This window comes from Alexandromys fortis, unplaced genomic scaffold (genome assembly GCF_014885135.2).
Source record: "Alexandromys fortis isolate MF-2015 unplaced genomic scaffold, M_Fortis_MF-2015_v1.1 scaffold_5, whole genome shotgun sequence".
NCBI classification, from domain to species: domain Eukaryota; kingdom Metazoa; phylum Chordata; class Mammalia; order Rodentia; family Cricetidae; genus Alexandromys; species Alexandromys fortis.
The window spans coordinates 2,944,801-2,960,362 of NW_026067924.1; the positions used below are offsets into that span (position 1 = coordinate 2,944,801).

The window sequence follows — 15,562 nt, forward strand, 5'->3', positions numbered from 1 at the left end:
TCTGTGCGATTCAGAGGTCAATGATGTACCGTAATGACACCTTAGGTGCTTTGCGATACAGATTTTTCTTTACAGACCTCCTTACTTCGCATTTCTTTATGACCCTGTACAGAATATGTGTTTCCGCCTCTCAAATCTAAAATCTCAAATTTTAAATTAACCTAATGTAAACTTTAGTTTTCAAACTCGTATTAAATAGCGTGGTAACTTTTTTATAAGTTTCTAAAACAAGCCATCCCTGTTATGCATGGCGCAAATTAAATTCCTATCAAATCTGTTTCAGAAATAAAAGAATCTCTCCACCATCACATTTAATTTCTTTATATCTTGTGCTCATTAAATTCACGAGTTAATAACACATAAATAAAACATGCCGTTTGCTTCATGAATCTCACTTCAAGTGCATGCACGTTTAAGTCTTAGAAGGGAAAATGAGAAAAAAAAAAAACTGGCAAACCAAGCACGCAAAACCCAGCCTCCTTTCTCTTTCCTTTGTGCGATTTTCAGCTCTTACAAGATTTAATTTAGGAACAAATTATGATACTGTAGAGTTTCATGTCTTTAATCTGACACAATGATGTCTCCGTTGTTATTTCAACCTGTGCTTCCTTTTCGCAGCGACTTGCACATAATGAGGAGACTCCCATCGCAGATGCAGCTAAACTCTACTGGATGCTTGTGAGAATCAAGCACCCAGCCATCCTGGGTGTCCTCATCACAGGGGTGCTTTACACTCTGCACTTTGTCATTTCTTCCTTGATTCTGTACTTGTATTGTCTAAGGTAAGGTGCTTCCACTGCAATGCTCTTTAGCTTTGGTCCTAAAGTTGATGTAGGAAGAAAGGGAGGGAGGGAGGGAGGGAGGGAGGGAGGAAGGAAGGAAGGAAGAAAAAAAGGAAGGAAGGAGGGAGAAGCAAATAGAACCTTCTGACTAGTCAGACGTTCCCCTGGTTATAGCCATTTTTTTTTCATGCAAAACAACAAAATCATGATTTGACTTTGGGAGCAAAGGTCTGATTTCGCTGTGGATCATTGTTCTTGTTTTCCCAGATAATGGGCTAACAGAAGCCAAGAGTAATTTTTTGAATTACAAAGACATTCTAGGAAATTTCCTTGGAGTGTCATTGACAATTCTTTAGCCCCTTCCAGTTTTCTTTCCATCTTTTCAAACATCCCCAAGAGACAGATAATCACCCAGCTTTAGTCCTGAGTTTTCAGATGATCTGGATTTGCTAGGCTGTCAATTAAGGAAACAAAGTGTGTGTGTGTGTGTGTGTGTGTGTGTGTGTGTGTGTGTGTGTGAAAACAACATAAAGTCAATAAATTCAAGGGAGAAAAATATGCTAGGAAAAAGTTTTATCTGATGACTGTATCCCATGCTGTGAGGATGCTTGTCAGTTGGACAACCTGCTTCAAAGCTTCTTTCAACGCCATATGAAATGTCTATTTGACTTCTGGCATCAATTCAAATTTATGAATTTATTGCCAAGATCAATGTCATGATGTTACCTCTATGTATTTTCTATTTTTATAGATTTGGTTGTAAAAATGTCTGTTTTGCATGGACATTTGTGCATGGTGTAAACTGCAGGTACTTTTCCCTGCTTTGCTATTGAGTCATTCCTTCACTCCACTATGTAATAAAGAAGCCAAAGTGTCCCTGATGTATTTCCATCAGATATTGTGCAGATCAGCTAACCCCTATATAGTTATCAGTGGATCCTCTATTCAGTGGTAATGGTCCAGTGGAAGTCTGGTGTAATCTTTGATACTTTAATGTGATTGGACCAGAAGAACAACAAAAGCCTGTATAATTTCAAGCAAAAAAAAAAAAAAAAGAATTAAAGATCACACAGTTTTGAGGAATTATAAAATGTGTTTGTAGAGTCAAAATGTTGCAACATGGCCAGAATTGGATGAGCGTAGGTTGGGAATGTCACAGATAATGTGTTTAGAGGCTTTTTCTTTCTTTCTTCTTTTCATTTCTTTTCTTTTTTGTCCACGCTACAAAGTTTGGATTCTTCTCTGGAAAAATGAAGGAAGTGAAGGACTTTCATTTTCAGGAGACCATTCCACTTGTGGGAAGGGGGTTGGATTTAATAGGAGTCAGATGAGAAGTAAGAAAAACTCATTATAAAGTCACAGCAATTATCTGAACAAGGAATGTCCAAACCTTAACCAAAGTAAATGACTGTGGAAGAGAAAGCAGAGGTGTACTTAAGAGATAGGCAAGGTTCAGAACAGAATTTGAGTTGAAAGAAGAAGATGAGAAGGCTTGTGCTGTTTCACTTAAGTTCAGTTTTTTAAACAAGCATATGGGGGATGGCTGTAGTAATATACAAGCGATAGATTATTAATAAACATAAAATGCTTAATGGAGCTAACAGATGAACTGAAAATCCCTTTAGATTGAATTTAATATATATGTTTTAAAATATTCTTTGTTCCGTGTGTGTGTGTGTGTGTGTGTGTGTGTGCCGCCAAAGGAATATGTCTGATCCCATAGAGTTGTAGTTACAGGCCGTTGTAAGAGGCCCACTGTGGGTGCTGGGAACTGAACTCTCTGCAAGAGCAGCAGTGGTTACATCATCTCTCCAACACCAACTTTGAGATATTTTGTTCTTCCCAAGGGAACATATCCTACAGGAACTCATGAGGGCAAAGGATAAAGAAATCAGTCCTGACTATAAATTTGCCTTGAGTTTCAGTATATGGAAGGAAGGAAGTACATTACATTGCAGGAGATGCACTCAACACAGAATGAAAACAAATGGTCAATCTTTGCCTACTTTTCTGTTTTCTTACAATGCTGTACACAAATGAAACATAGTTAGAAAAACGATCCTGTGTATCTGGGTGAAGTCTGAGTCCATTTCTATGTAGAAATCAAAGCTGCACAGGAAAGAGCATTTTTGTGAACACCCAAGCAAACCAGATGTCTGAAGTATCTGAAGACAGAGGTGTGGCACAGTTGTTGATGTCTTTGCACTTTGAAGACAGGCGTTGGTTCATGATGTGGAGGGAGGGTGAGGTACTGGTGAACTGTTGATGCTTGGAGGGTTGGAGGATGTTACAGAGGGGCTCGTATGATAGTCATTGCTTGAGGATAAAGTCACTGCTTAGGTTTCCTTCCAGTGGACCGATCATCCTCAGATGTGGCCCTTATGTCCCTAACGTAGCTCGAGTAGAAAGCCTAATTCTTCAGGGAGAATTGGGTTGTTTTGACCCAAGGCTGGTTTGTATGTTGAGATGTCATAAGTGCTGTATGTCATCTTTTTACGGTACGTTCTTTCCTGGGAAAAGGAAGAAGTCTTTCCTAACCATTCAGTTTGCATTTGAGCACCCCCTTGTAATGTGGCCCCAAGCAATGTTGTTCACTTGCTAGATAATGAGGGTTCTTTGCATATAACAAGGTAAAATATCACCCACTAGCATGATTTTATAAGAGGAGCCACATGAATAATCACTGCATTATTTAAAATGAGCACAGTTTCCAAAAAGTTAAGGAAATAAAAGAGTAGGTCATGCAATTTTTCTGTCTGTGATTTTAAAAGTTACAAGATAATGTTACATATCACTTCTTCCTGTCTCAGTGAGTCTCTTTTCAGTTAAAATGTTTGCAGCTGCATTCTTCCTCTGACATCAACGCTTTAATTATCTAGATGACTCATGAAGTATAAAAAAAAATCAGCCCAGAATTTGTACAAACAAATAAGTAGAATTTGCTTTGTTATATAAAGCACAAATACTGAGTGGGAAGCTCAGTGACAGATGGAAACTGATAAGGGGAAAGGACCAGTTGGATGGAATACGTACACTTCGGTGATAACCTGAAAGAACACATCTTAATGAACCTTGGTGCATTTTCATAACCCTACTCTCTAATGGCCTCTATGCCTAACCTAGTGTGTTAGACCCGAATATGATCAGAAATCCCAAATAGGACTTCACTTATATTTCAAAAGCCAATGTTTTAGAGTAAATAAGGCAATCCAATCCATCAGCTGAACAATCTCTCTTCCCACCACTTCAAAATATCTTCCTCTGCCATGGCATGGGGCTGAGTAAACCAGTTTTCTGAAGGAAGCACTGACTACAACAGATACATGTGATGAGTAAATTGGGAGGTTTGCTTGTTGTTTTGCTTCTGACATAAATTTAGTAAAGAAAGGAGAAATCATAAGTTCTTGTCTTAGTGATAAGTGCCAAGGAAGATTTGCGCAGGTTGACTGATAGGGTTGGCATCTAGTTAATATACATAGGCAATCAACTTGTCTTTCTGGGCTCTTGGTGTAGGGCTCTCAACATAGTACTGGTAGCATGCAGAACTGTAGGAACGCAGAGGAGACAGAGTCACCCATACCAGCGGCTGACCGAGAATTCGATTAGCTCTGGTCATTGGAAGCACTTTACAATGGGGACTGGACCCTGATGAGATCTGGTGTCTGACTCTCACTGCTCCAGGAGTCTGAGTTATTTGGCACTCAAGGGTTTCAGTAGCAAAAGAATTTCCATTCCCTGTGGTTGTGAGGAGAGTGCTGTCTGAACGAAATTTTGATTCTGTGCAAGACCCTTAAGAATAAGCATAATTATCCGGGCTTGAATTTTGTTAATAAAACAAGCATTTGTGTTTTTAATGTTATTTCCATACGTATTAAAGGAATACTGCTACATATATAGACAAAACTAGAAAGTATTAAAGAGAATAAGAAGGTAAATTAAAAGACCATAATAATTTGATAGATGAAGAAAACATTGTTTAATTTTGGAATATTTACTTCCATTTTTTTACATACTATTTGTTGAATTTTGTCAACATGTGATTGTGTACCATGAGGACAGTTCAGATGCTGATTTCCACCTCAAAGTACGATGAACATTTTTACATTGTTTAAATTATTCTCAAACATTTAATGCCTATACAATTTTATACAGCATGCTGTATAAGAAGTATAAAGTATTTAAATATATTTTACTGTTGGCAAGTTGATTGCTTCACAATTTTTCTGCATCTCATAAATAATTCTGATAGACCTCTGAGAGCACGAGGCCTTACCCTTATTTTAATTATTCTTTGAGTAGTGTCCTGGAAACCCCCATACACTGGTTGATGAGATAGGATGCACCGAAGACATTTGATAACTATGGTGCAATTGTCATCTAGGGAATTTTCATGGGTGTATGAGTCTGCAGCCAGTGAAGAAACGCAGGAAAGTCCAGTTGTTGCATGTGCTCATAACTTTATTAGGCCTACCAGAATCCTGTTGTTTTTCTAAATGTGCCTTCCTTTACTTACTAAACAATCTTGATATACTTATTACCCATTCATCTTTTTCTTATATTTTTGTGAATTGCACTTTTTTAAAGTCCCACTTGCCTTTCCCCGTGTGTCATTCACCTCCTTTTGCTCACTCAGTTATGGGTCCCACATATAGTAACAGTGATAACCTTTGGTTATAGTTTCAGAAGACAATTTCTTTACTTACTAATTGCCTTATAATTTGTATGTGACTTTTAAGATAAAAATATTTAGCAGAGAGTGATGGTGTGTGCCTTTTAGTCCAGAACTCAAGAGAATGGAACAAGAGTTATTTCTGTTAGTTCAAAGGTTCAAAGCCAGCTTCAGTTATCCAGAACTGGGTCAACCTGAAAGAAAAAGAGAGATGCTGTCTAAAAAGAATAAAGTAAAACATCATAGTAAGATATTTTAAAGTTCACCACCAGCAAAGCATCTTTATTACATATTTTATGACTTACTTAAGGAACTCAAAAATTAAAAATAATAACTCATATAAAAATTTACAACTCTTTTGTTCTCTCCTATGCAGTTTGATATTTTTAATTAAATTCCTAATTGTAAACCATGCACACTTCACTTTGTGTGGATAGTGTTGGTGCTAAGCAGAGTCTCTTTTTATCTTTTTATTTTCCTGGCCTATTAATTATAGGCAATATTCAAATATTAGTTATTTTGCCATTCTATCTTGTTGGATTCATAAAGTAATTTAAATCCATACTTTTCTGTTCTCAGTGTACTACAGAATGAGCTTCCCCTTTCTGCTGGCCTCTTTTATACAATTTATCTTTTTGTTAAACTTTTGGAGTCAGTCCCTATCTCATAGTATTGAGCCTTGCAGCAAGCAAGCGAGATCTCAGCAGACATTGTTTGCGTAGTTTAATTGTAAAATCTTTCTATGAATACTATCAAAGATCTGCAGGCCACTTACATGTTCGTTAATATTATACGGAGAATGAGTTCTCGCGATTTAAATGTAAGTTAGATTCATTTAAGCATTTAGATTCCTGGAAGCTGTACACAAATTTAAAACATTGGTAATCAAGTTAATTAATTTGGGAGTGAGCTTACATCTTCTTCATTCTTGATTTGACGGGTCCAAACAGCCTTATAAGTTTTAGCTGTTGCTTAGGAAAATTAATTTAGATCAAAATAATTGAAGGGCCAGTTTTGATGAAAATATCATGAACCTATTCACTATCTGGAGTAGATATATGAGATAAACAAAGATTTTTTTCTTCCCTTATAAATCAATCTTTCTTACAGTGTTCTTTTATTAAAGCAAACATATTATTTATTACCTTTATGAAAAAATTCTAATGTTTCTGTAGGTAATATAATCCTAAAAATATTGCCTGGCTCTTCATCATTCTCTACCCCGATTTACCAAAACTGTGTATTGGAAAACATGCTTGCACAGGAATAAACACATCTCTGATATTTGGGTTCTATCATGCTTGTCTAAGTCAGTGGTTCTCAACTTGTGAGTCACAACCATTTGGGGTTTGCATACCGACTCCTGCATATCAATTCTTTACATTATGATTCATTGCAGTAGTAAAACTACAGTTATGAAGTAATAACAAAATAGGTTTATGGTTGGGGATCATTGCAACATGAGGAACCATATTAAAGGGTCCTAACATCAGGAAGGTAGAGAAGCACCACATTCAATTCTGAATGTCATCAGAATTGCCCATTGCTGTGGGAACATATACTTTACTGACTTCTGTCTCCGCTTGTTAGACCCCTTAGCCTCCTGGTGTGGGTAACATGTCCATCTAGGTGCTGGCTGCTTTTCTGTCTTATCATCAGTAGGAGTCTTTTCTCCCATTCTCATGGATAGCTACACGAAACTGGAGAGCTATGAACTGAATATCCCTCCATCTGGCTTCTTTTCTTTTCTTACAACACTGTCAGAGCTGGGTGCCATGGCGTGTGTGTATTTGTAGCCTAAGAGTTTAGAAGGTTGAAGGAGGGATCTCACTACAAGTTTTGGTGAGGTTAGGCTGCAAGTTCAAAGTAGGATAACTACTTCAAAAACGAAGGAGGAATTATCAAGAACAAATAAAACTTTCATCAACAGCTGAAGTCTAATAGCCAGTTAAGATTAAATGGCTAATTAGTAAATTTGTCTCTAGCTGAAGAGACTTCTGGTAAATTAACCTGCTTCTTATGCCCCTTGGGAGAAGAGAAACTAAAACAAGTGGCTAGTATTTGCTCCTTCATACCATGCATAGAGGATACAGTGCATATGAATTTGGCCGATTGGTATCAGGAAGATGTGTCTATCAGGATAAAGACTGGTTTGAGCTGGTTTGGTGTCATTAACTTAAGGAGCTTCCTGAAAAACTCTCACAGAAGCATTTGCCTCTGATAGGATCAGTGCCAAGCAGCAGGGCCTCATCTTGCTTTTGTTTGGGGATTTCTCCTTCTCCTTCTCCTTCTCCTTCTCCTTCTCCTTCTCCTTCTCCTTCTCCTTCTCCTTCTCCTCCTCCTCCTCCTCCTCCTCCTCCTCCTCCTCCTCCTCTCCTCCTCCTCTCCTCCTTCTACTCCTTGTTCTTCTCTTAAAAACTCTTCCTGAAAATTTTCAGCAACCAAATGAAGAGCTAAACAGAAGTAGTATCCCCACTTCCTGGCAAGAACCGAGTACAGTTAGTTGTGCATAAAAAAAAAAATAGTATGTTGAATTCACTGTGCCGTGTACTCTAATTTACCCGTCACTAGTCAAGGTAAAATGTGACAGACAAAATGACATGAGATCTGTGAACTGAGGAGAAAAGGAAAGGTTTTGGATTCTTCTCTGCTCTGTGCGGAAACACAAGTGTCTGTAATAAAAAAATCTGTTGAAATTAAAAATTCATAAATAAATGATCATATTTTTTATAGGATGAAGATACATCTTTCCTTTCACACTAAACATCACTGTCAATTTAAAAGAAAATACAGCACAATATGTTTGCAGCAGGGGCAATGCAAAGGTGATTTAGTTAATACATGTTAAAAAATGCAAACAATGAAGGCAAACAGTAGCTAACCACGAGGCAGAATGTTCACTAAATCCCTGCTTGACAACTCTCTAACAAGGCGAATGGTAACTAACCAAGAGCAGAACATTCCCTAACTCCCCCCTTGATAGCTCTCTCACTTGGTATTTGTAAGTCTCAATTCGACTATCTGAGCCCTCTGCTCTGCCTCCCTGCCCAAGCGATGTTTTCCCACTAATGATCTGTTAAGTGGGTTAATATGAGCCATGCTCACATGCTAACCACTTCAGATAACTTCCTGGTGATGTTGATGCTGGTCACACTTGCTAGGGAACTGTGCTGAGTGGCGTGGGTCTGACACTTGAGCATCAGCAGTCTTCTTTGTCCTTCTCATTGGCCATGATACCAGCACTATGCTCTCCTGGTGGGTGAAGTTTCAAAAGTGGGTTGAATTAGAGAAAGTATTGCCACTGTTACGGTTGCTTTTACAGAGTGAGTTGCCCTGGAACACATCTTAAATCAGGTCTGCCTACATTATGGGACACATCACTGTCCTCAGAGGAGTGTCTGTCAGTGTGGGCTAATACTAACAGAACTGATCCTTCCAGACTGGCCCTGACAAAAAACAAAATCCTAAATCTAACCAATATATCGCCAGCTCTCATAACATTCTCTGAATTCGCTAGTACAGATTTTTTAAAGATCACATTCCCTTTGAGTTGGATTATGGAGATGACATGGCTCTCACACTGCAGGACATTGTTCTTGGCAGAGAACTCCCAAGTATGACAACAGAAGCACAGCTAGTAAATATAAAGAGAGCAAATTGTACTGCAAATTGGAAATTTCTATTTCTCTTAGGGAACAATAGAGTGTAAAAAATGGAGAATAGGAAAAAAATAACAAAAGTCGTTTTACATAATTATCCTGGTTACATAAGAAATATATGAAATGACAGAACGAAAAGTTAAGTAACACTATACAAATTCCTTAAAAGACTTAAGAGACCTTTGTCAAAGAATACATGAAAATGGCCAATAAGCAAGAGCTAAAGCATAGAATCACTAATTAATAGGAAAATGAAGTTCAAAACCCTATGAGTAATGATGTCATACATCAAAGAACTGTTACTGACAAAAGCATAGAAAGAAAAAGTATTGAAAATGTGTGAAGAAGTTAGAACTATTGGTGCATTATAGGCAGGAACACAAAACAATGCTGTTCTTATATAAAAGTTTGGATGTAGAGCCCTAAAATAATTGAAAAAAATTCTGTCTAGATATAAGTTTCTGTCCTACCTGGTCCCACAGCAGTTTAGTCCCAAATAAACACACAGAAGCTTACATTAATTATAAACTGTTTAGCCTATTGCTCAGGCTTATAACTAACTAGCTCTTACAACTTAAATTAATCCATAATTCTTATCTGTGTTTAGTCACGTGTCTTGGTAACTTTCTCAGTGAGGCATTTTCATCTTGCTTTCTCTATGTCTGACGTGTGATTGTGTCTTTGCCTTTCCTCTTCCCAGAATTCTTCTAGTCTGGTCACCCCACCTATACTTCCTGCCTGACTACTGGCCAATCAGTGTTTTATTAAATCAATACAAGGAACAAATCTTTTCAGTATACAAGAGCATTCTCCCACAGCAAATTTCCATATGGCCTATCATCGTATTTCTGCATATATGTTTTAAAAAATGGAAGCTGGATAGCTAAGAAATGCATGCTCACATTCTGGTTTGCATTATTCGCCATTAGCCAAAGAGTTACAAGAAGCCCAAATGTGAAATATGCAAACCCTCAAAATTATTTCTCTCCATTTTAGAATACGTAATCTCTCAGCCAATATCTGTCTTGCCTATATCATGCTGTGACAATTCTGGGGCTCTCTGACCCTGTATCTTCGCCAAGCTTGGAATCCATGTCTTGTGCCGTTCCTGTTGACTGTGCGTTGATCCACCATAACTCCTGGAATGAAACATGAAAACCATGCATGTTAGCTGAGTAAAAAAAGCTGTAGAGTGAGTGATGAGGATGATTGTTCTCTAACAGTGTGAGATCACACAGGTGTGAAAATGTTGACCCAGTGTTTAGACACCTAGAGGGCTGTCTCTCTTGAAATGTACTGGAAAGGGGAGGGGCATTTTGAATTCTTTCCAGTGTGGGTACCCTTTTATTTTCTGAATTTGTTTCTTTCTCTGAAATTCAGTTTCCCTTTTGTTTTTCTTCATTCTTTCTGAGCATTTTTGTTTTCTTCTATTTATGATTCCAAACCAGACCCAGATGAATTCCATTTATTATTAAGCACAGTTGCGAGTACTCAATGTTTTCTAGAGACCAAGTATCTTTGTGTATATATCAATTCTTGGCTGTTGTGTTCTTCGTGTAAGGTATTTGACAGCCCTCCTGAAGGTCACATGTATTTCAGCATGTAGCAAAAATAAGAATGGATGTCAGTCACCTGGCTGTATGCTATCTGTTCTGAGCCCTCCCTGCACTGTGTTCTAATGTAATGTCATCAGGAAGCATTCACACCATACGGGAATTGACTGCTTTGCATGGAAAATGACGACACTTTTTGGAGTAAGATATACATGTATACACATTTGCATTTCAAGCAGTTTAAAGTTGCAGGCTCCCTCTTTTCTCATAACCCTAGTATAATAGTCTAGTAGCTGTCCACACTTGTCCTTTTTAGCTTTGAAAGAAATGCCACATATTAGGTTCCTGGAAATGACCCACATTCCAATGTGAACAAACACAGTAGCTTCTGCCACTCAGCAGGCATGAATTGCTGCATATGTAGGGCATAGGGTAGAGGAGTTGGCAAATTACTTGGTTTCCTTGGCCATCATCAGCACCTGTGGCAGAGAGTGTGACCTATTTCTCCAAACAGTAATGCCTTAGGCATTGCAGACAGGTGGACTGGAGTTCACTTTTTAATTACATGTTGAAGAAAATAACTTAAAATACAAAAAAAAATTCAGGCATATTGAGAAGTCAGATTGTTAAAGGAAATCCATGTTGGTAATGATCATCATATAGTGCTGTAATATTTTTAATGTTAGAAAGTATTAGCTCCCTCTTAAAAAACTCATATCACAAAATCACTTTTTTCTTGGGTTCTTTAGGTAGTGTTTCCATGGTTGCATTTGCTCTCCCTATTTCTTGCCCAATGGGAGCCAGTATCTTTCATTTGACATCATTCAACTTGGCTGTCAATACGCACATCTAAAATGGAGCATACAGAATAGGTTTTTTTATTTTGTTAACAAATGTCAATTTTAAAATAACATTAGAATTATCTTACATAGTTTTTCTTTCTTTTGGAAATTCACCTCGCTTATTATCAGGATCATTAGCTTTCTGAGGAGAACCTGAAAATTGGAGACTCAGAAACACACATCAAAGGATAAAATAATCTTGTTTGCCAAAGAATAAAGTCATGTTTATATATGTGCTGTATTACATAACTAATTATATCACCAAAAAACCCATGAGTTTTCTATTTATTTATTTTTATTTACATACACAATCACAAAGTGTCTTTTCCTTGTTTCTGTAAACTGGCTTTATAGAGCTGTAAAATGTGCTGAAAACTAATAAAGGTTTGTAAATTGACTCATTAACAACACATCATGGAACTTTACATTGGAAATGCCACCCAAAATGGCAAGAAAAAAATTAAATACGACTAAAATGCAATTAATCTTTGCACAGCTTTCCATATTCCAATGTGCCATTTTGTTCTCTGTCAAAACATTTGTTAACTGTCCTGCAGATCCACGCTTTGATGTTTTCATAATTACTCTTTCACACAGAATAAAAGAGAAATAAAGAGAAGACAGACATTTTCTGGGCAAAGGGAACAGAAGCCAGCAGAAACAGGACTGTGATTCCTAATTAATTCAAAGTTAATTGCATTGTTGATAATCCTGCACTTACAAATCTTCATATAGCAACAGTTTACAACAGCGAGTTGACAATAATTTAACTGCATTAAATCACCATGGAAACAGAAAAATGTACCTTACATTGGACAAGCAGAAGAGAACGGTCAAGAGTAGTTCTCGTTTAATAAGCCAACCAGCAAATCTTTCAGATGGCTGGACCAGAATCTCAAAGCAGAATACAACAATGGAAGCATTTCAAGATGGAGTCAGGCTGAGTGGAGATGCAGTCTGTGATGCATATGCAAAATCTTGGGTTCAATTCACAGAAAACGTAGATATATGGTCTCACAGGCTACATAATCAGCCCTGTGATGAATTCAAGGTCACTGAAAAATACAACAGAGTCATAGATGTATTAAGAAATTAAAGTTAAAAAATCAATGCTACTATATTAGAAAGAATCAAGTTAGAGGGAGTTAAGCAACACTGTGAGTTGCCTATGTTTGTTTGTTTGTTTGTTTGTTTGAATGGGGTCGAACTGCAAAGTCTAGCTTCCCTTAAACTTGTTTCATAAACTAGGCTGACCTTGAATCTACAGAGTTCTGCCTGCTTCTGCCTCAGGAGTGCTGAGATTAAAGGTGTATGCACCACAAGCAGGGAAATGCTTGCTACAACAGGAGTCAACATGATGAAATAAAAGAAACTTGGGACTTAGTTCTTCTTTTGAATTATATTTTTTTTATTTTTGCTTGTTTAGTCTATTTCAGCAAAGAAGTAAGTCTTCCCTTTTGAATAAATGACATGCTAATCTCGAGATACTTAATTGAGAACAATTATCTATAGTCCAAACTGCCAAATTAAGATAGAAGTATTTCATATGCATAAACTAGTATTCTTTGACCTTTATTTATGTATGTATTTATTTATTTGACCACTGAAGTAAAATGCTTCTAATTCTCCAATTGGATATTCAAAAGGCATTTCTGTACTATGGCTACGTATATTTCTCTTGATAATTTCATACATGAGTATTATATTTATATCACTTTACCCCTTTCTTCTCCCTCCAATTCTTTCTGATCACACCCTCAAATTCATTGCCTCTTCTTTATAATTACTACATACATGTGTGTTCATGCATTTATACACACTATACATATACACACACACATTTTATCACTCTCTAGAGAGAGAGAGAGAGAGATTCTCATATGTATATGTGCTTAAGACTGACTTGGGGTTGGATGAACTAAGGACTCATCTCTGAAAGAGACCAATTCTCTCTCTCTCTCTCTCTCTCTCTCTCTCTCTCTCTCTCTCTCTCTCTCTCTCTCCCATCATCCCTTAATGACCTGTAACTCTTCATTTAGGAGAAGAGCTTTATGGGACATCCCCTACCCACACTGGTATCTCAACTGCTGTTGTCATTGTGCTGGTCTTAGTTAGGCAGCCATATTGATGTGATATCATGGGTTTATCTTCCCTGACATATATAGAAGATACTATCTTGTAGCAGACCCCATCGTTCTCTGGCTCTTCCAGTCTTTTTGTCCCCTTCTTCCATAATGTTCCCTGAGCCTTAAGCACCAGGGTGTAGATGCATCCATTATGCACCCTACAGTCAGAAGCTCATTTTTGTAGCAGATGGAGACCATCTCAGAAATCTACAAGTGGTCCAAATGCAGAGGACAGCTGGCCAAATAGCTTGAATGTCCAATATAGACGACAGTTATTTTCCAAACTTCTCCTGGGCTAGTATATTGACACTGATCCAGGAGGGAGCCTGGTATAGCCTAGGGGTTACTAACACACCTCTGTTGAAACCAGTTCTGGGTATGTGAGCAGAGCCCAAACTACACAAAGGCAAAGAACAGACAGGCTATTCATTCAGAGCTTCAATTTTACTCTGAGTTCTGAAAAATAAAACAAAAAATAAATGCAAGTAGATTAAGGCTAGTGTACACATTTACTTTTCTCTGTTATTGGGGATATTTAATGGAAGATGTTCTAAAACAGTGACTTAGTTAATGTCCCAAATAATGTCCCAAACTGTAGATCTTACCTACCAGTGTCTAGGAATTTATCAGACATGAGGAGGGTGGGGGTGGAATGGAGTGGAAGCAGTATTCTAAAATATGATGGAAGAAGAGTGAATCCAAATTCAAATTTCTTTAGGGAAATTCCTAATATTTCCCTAATTTGGGTGTTCAATCACGATAAATGGCTCTTTTTTAAATTTTCTGCATCATGCGTTAGTCAGTAGGTTTATAGGAAGTAATAACAAAAATACCAAGATTGTATTGTTTTGAGTTAGAATGTGTAGCTGAAGAATTTTTTTCAAAATAATTTCTGGAAACGTAATCATCAAATAATTTCTGAAAAATGCAACAAATGGGCTGAAAAAATAGGCGATGATAAGAAAACCACTACTTGTTCTTTGGAAGAAAAAAAATATTTAAAAATGTGAACCCAGACAAGAAATCCTCTTTTTTTTTAGGTTGCACAACGACTCTTGGATATTAGATGCATTTCAGAGAATCCACAGTGAGGAAGCCAAGTTTTTTATACCATATGATTTGGAAATTTCCAATCAGGAGCTGAGCCATGTCGTGAAAAAGTCTGAGCAGTGGAGAGGGCTCAATGGAGAGAGAAGGAAGGTGAGTTGGTGTGAAGTGGACCCGAGTATGCTAAAGAACCCCTCTGTCTCCACATCAGAAAGCTCTGCCTTTCCTCCTGCTGGTCTGGAAGTGGCTCACTATCTTATTTGACACCACATTCTGGATTTTGTGTATTTGATTTTATATTCTTTTCTGTTTGTCAAAGTGAGGTGGTTCTTAGTTTAGAAGTTATTCTTTTTACCTACACACATACACACACACTGCACACACATACAGACACACTACAGGTAGATGTGTGTGTGTGTGTGTGTGTGTGTGTGTGTGTGTGTGTGTGTGTAAAATCTGTATAACAGCTGTGAGGTGCACAAAGGAAGATGGGGATAGGGCATTTGTTCATGAGGGACTGGCTTCAGTAGAGCTTTGAGAAGGCAAGAGGAAGGAAATGATGCAACCTCCTGTAGTCTTTGATGCCTTTGAGAGTGGGTCCCTAGAGTCTCTTCTTGTCTCTACAGACTATTTTTTTTTTAATCTGTTAGCAGCACTGGACATTTGTTTCATTGGCCTCATCTATCTCCATGTTGTCAGAGTTTGTCTACCTGTTTTTCCTGCTTCTTACTAGATCTGCACAATCCTTTGATAAACTCCTTTCAAAGTGTTGCCTACCCTATTAAGGCTATGCATTAGGCTACACTTCCCATTTGAGTCACCAGATATATAGCCCAGTAGTTTATTTTGATCTTTTCAGATGGGCAGCCCAAAGATAAATTAAC

The 15,562-nt window shown here is 37.6% G+C and overlaps 1 protein-coding gene across 1 annotated transcript in view; it reads left to right on the top strand.

The window, feature by feature from the left end:
• The window catches only part of LOC126501615 (uncharacterized), a 269,467-nt gene that overhangs the window by 196,653 nt on the left and 57,252 nt on the right, over window positions 1-15,562 (top strand). Inside the window, exons 15-16 of the mRNA XM_050142373.1 lie at window positions 619-782; window positions 14,672-14,831. Of these exons, the coding sequence (XP_049998330.1) occupies window positions 619-782; window positions 14,672-14,831 (324 nt within the window). The remainder of the gene's footprint in view (window positions 1-618; window positions 783-14,671; window positions 14,832-15,562) is intronic.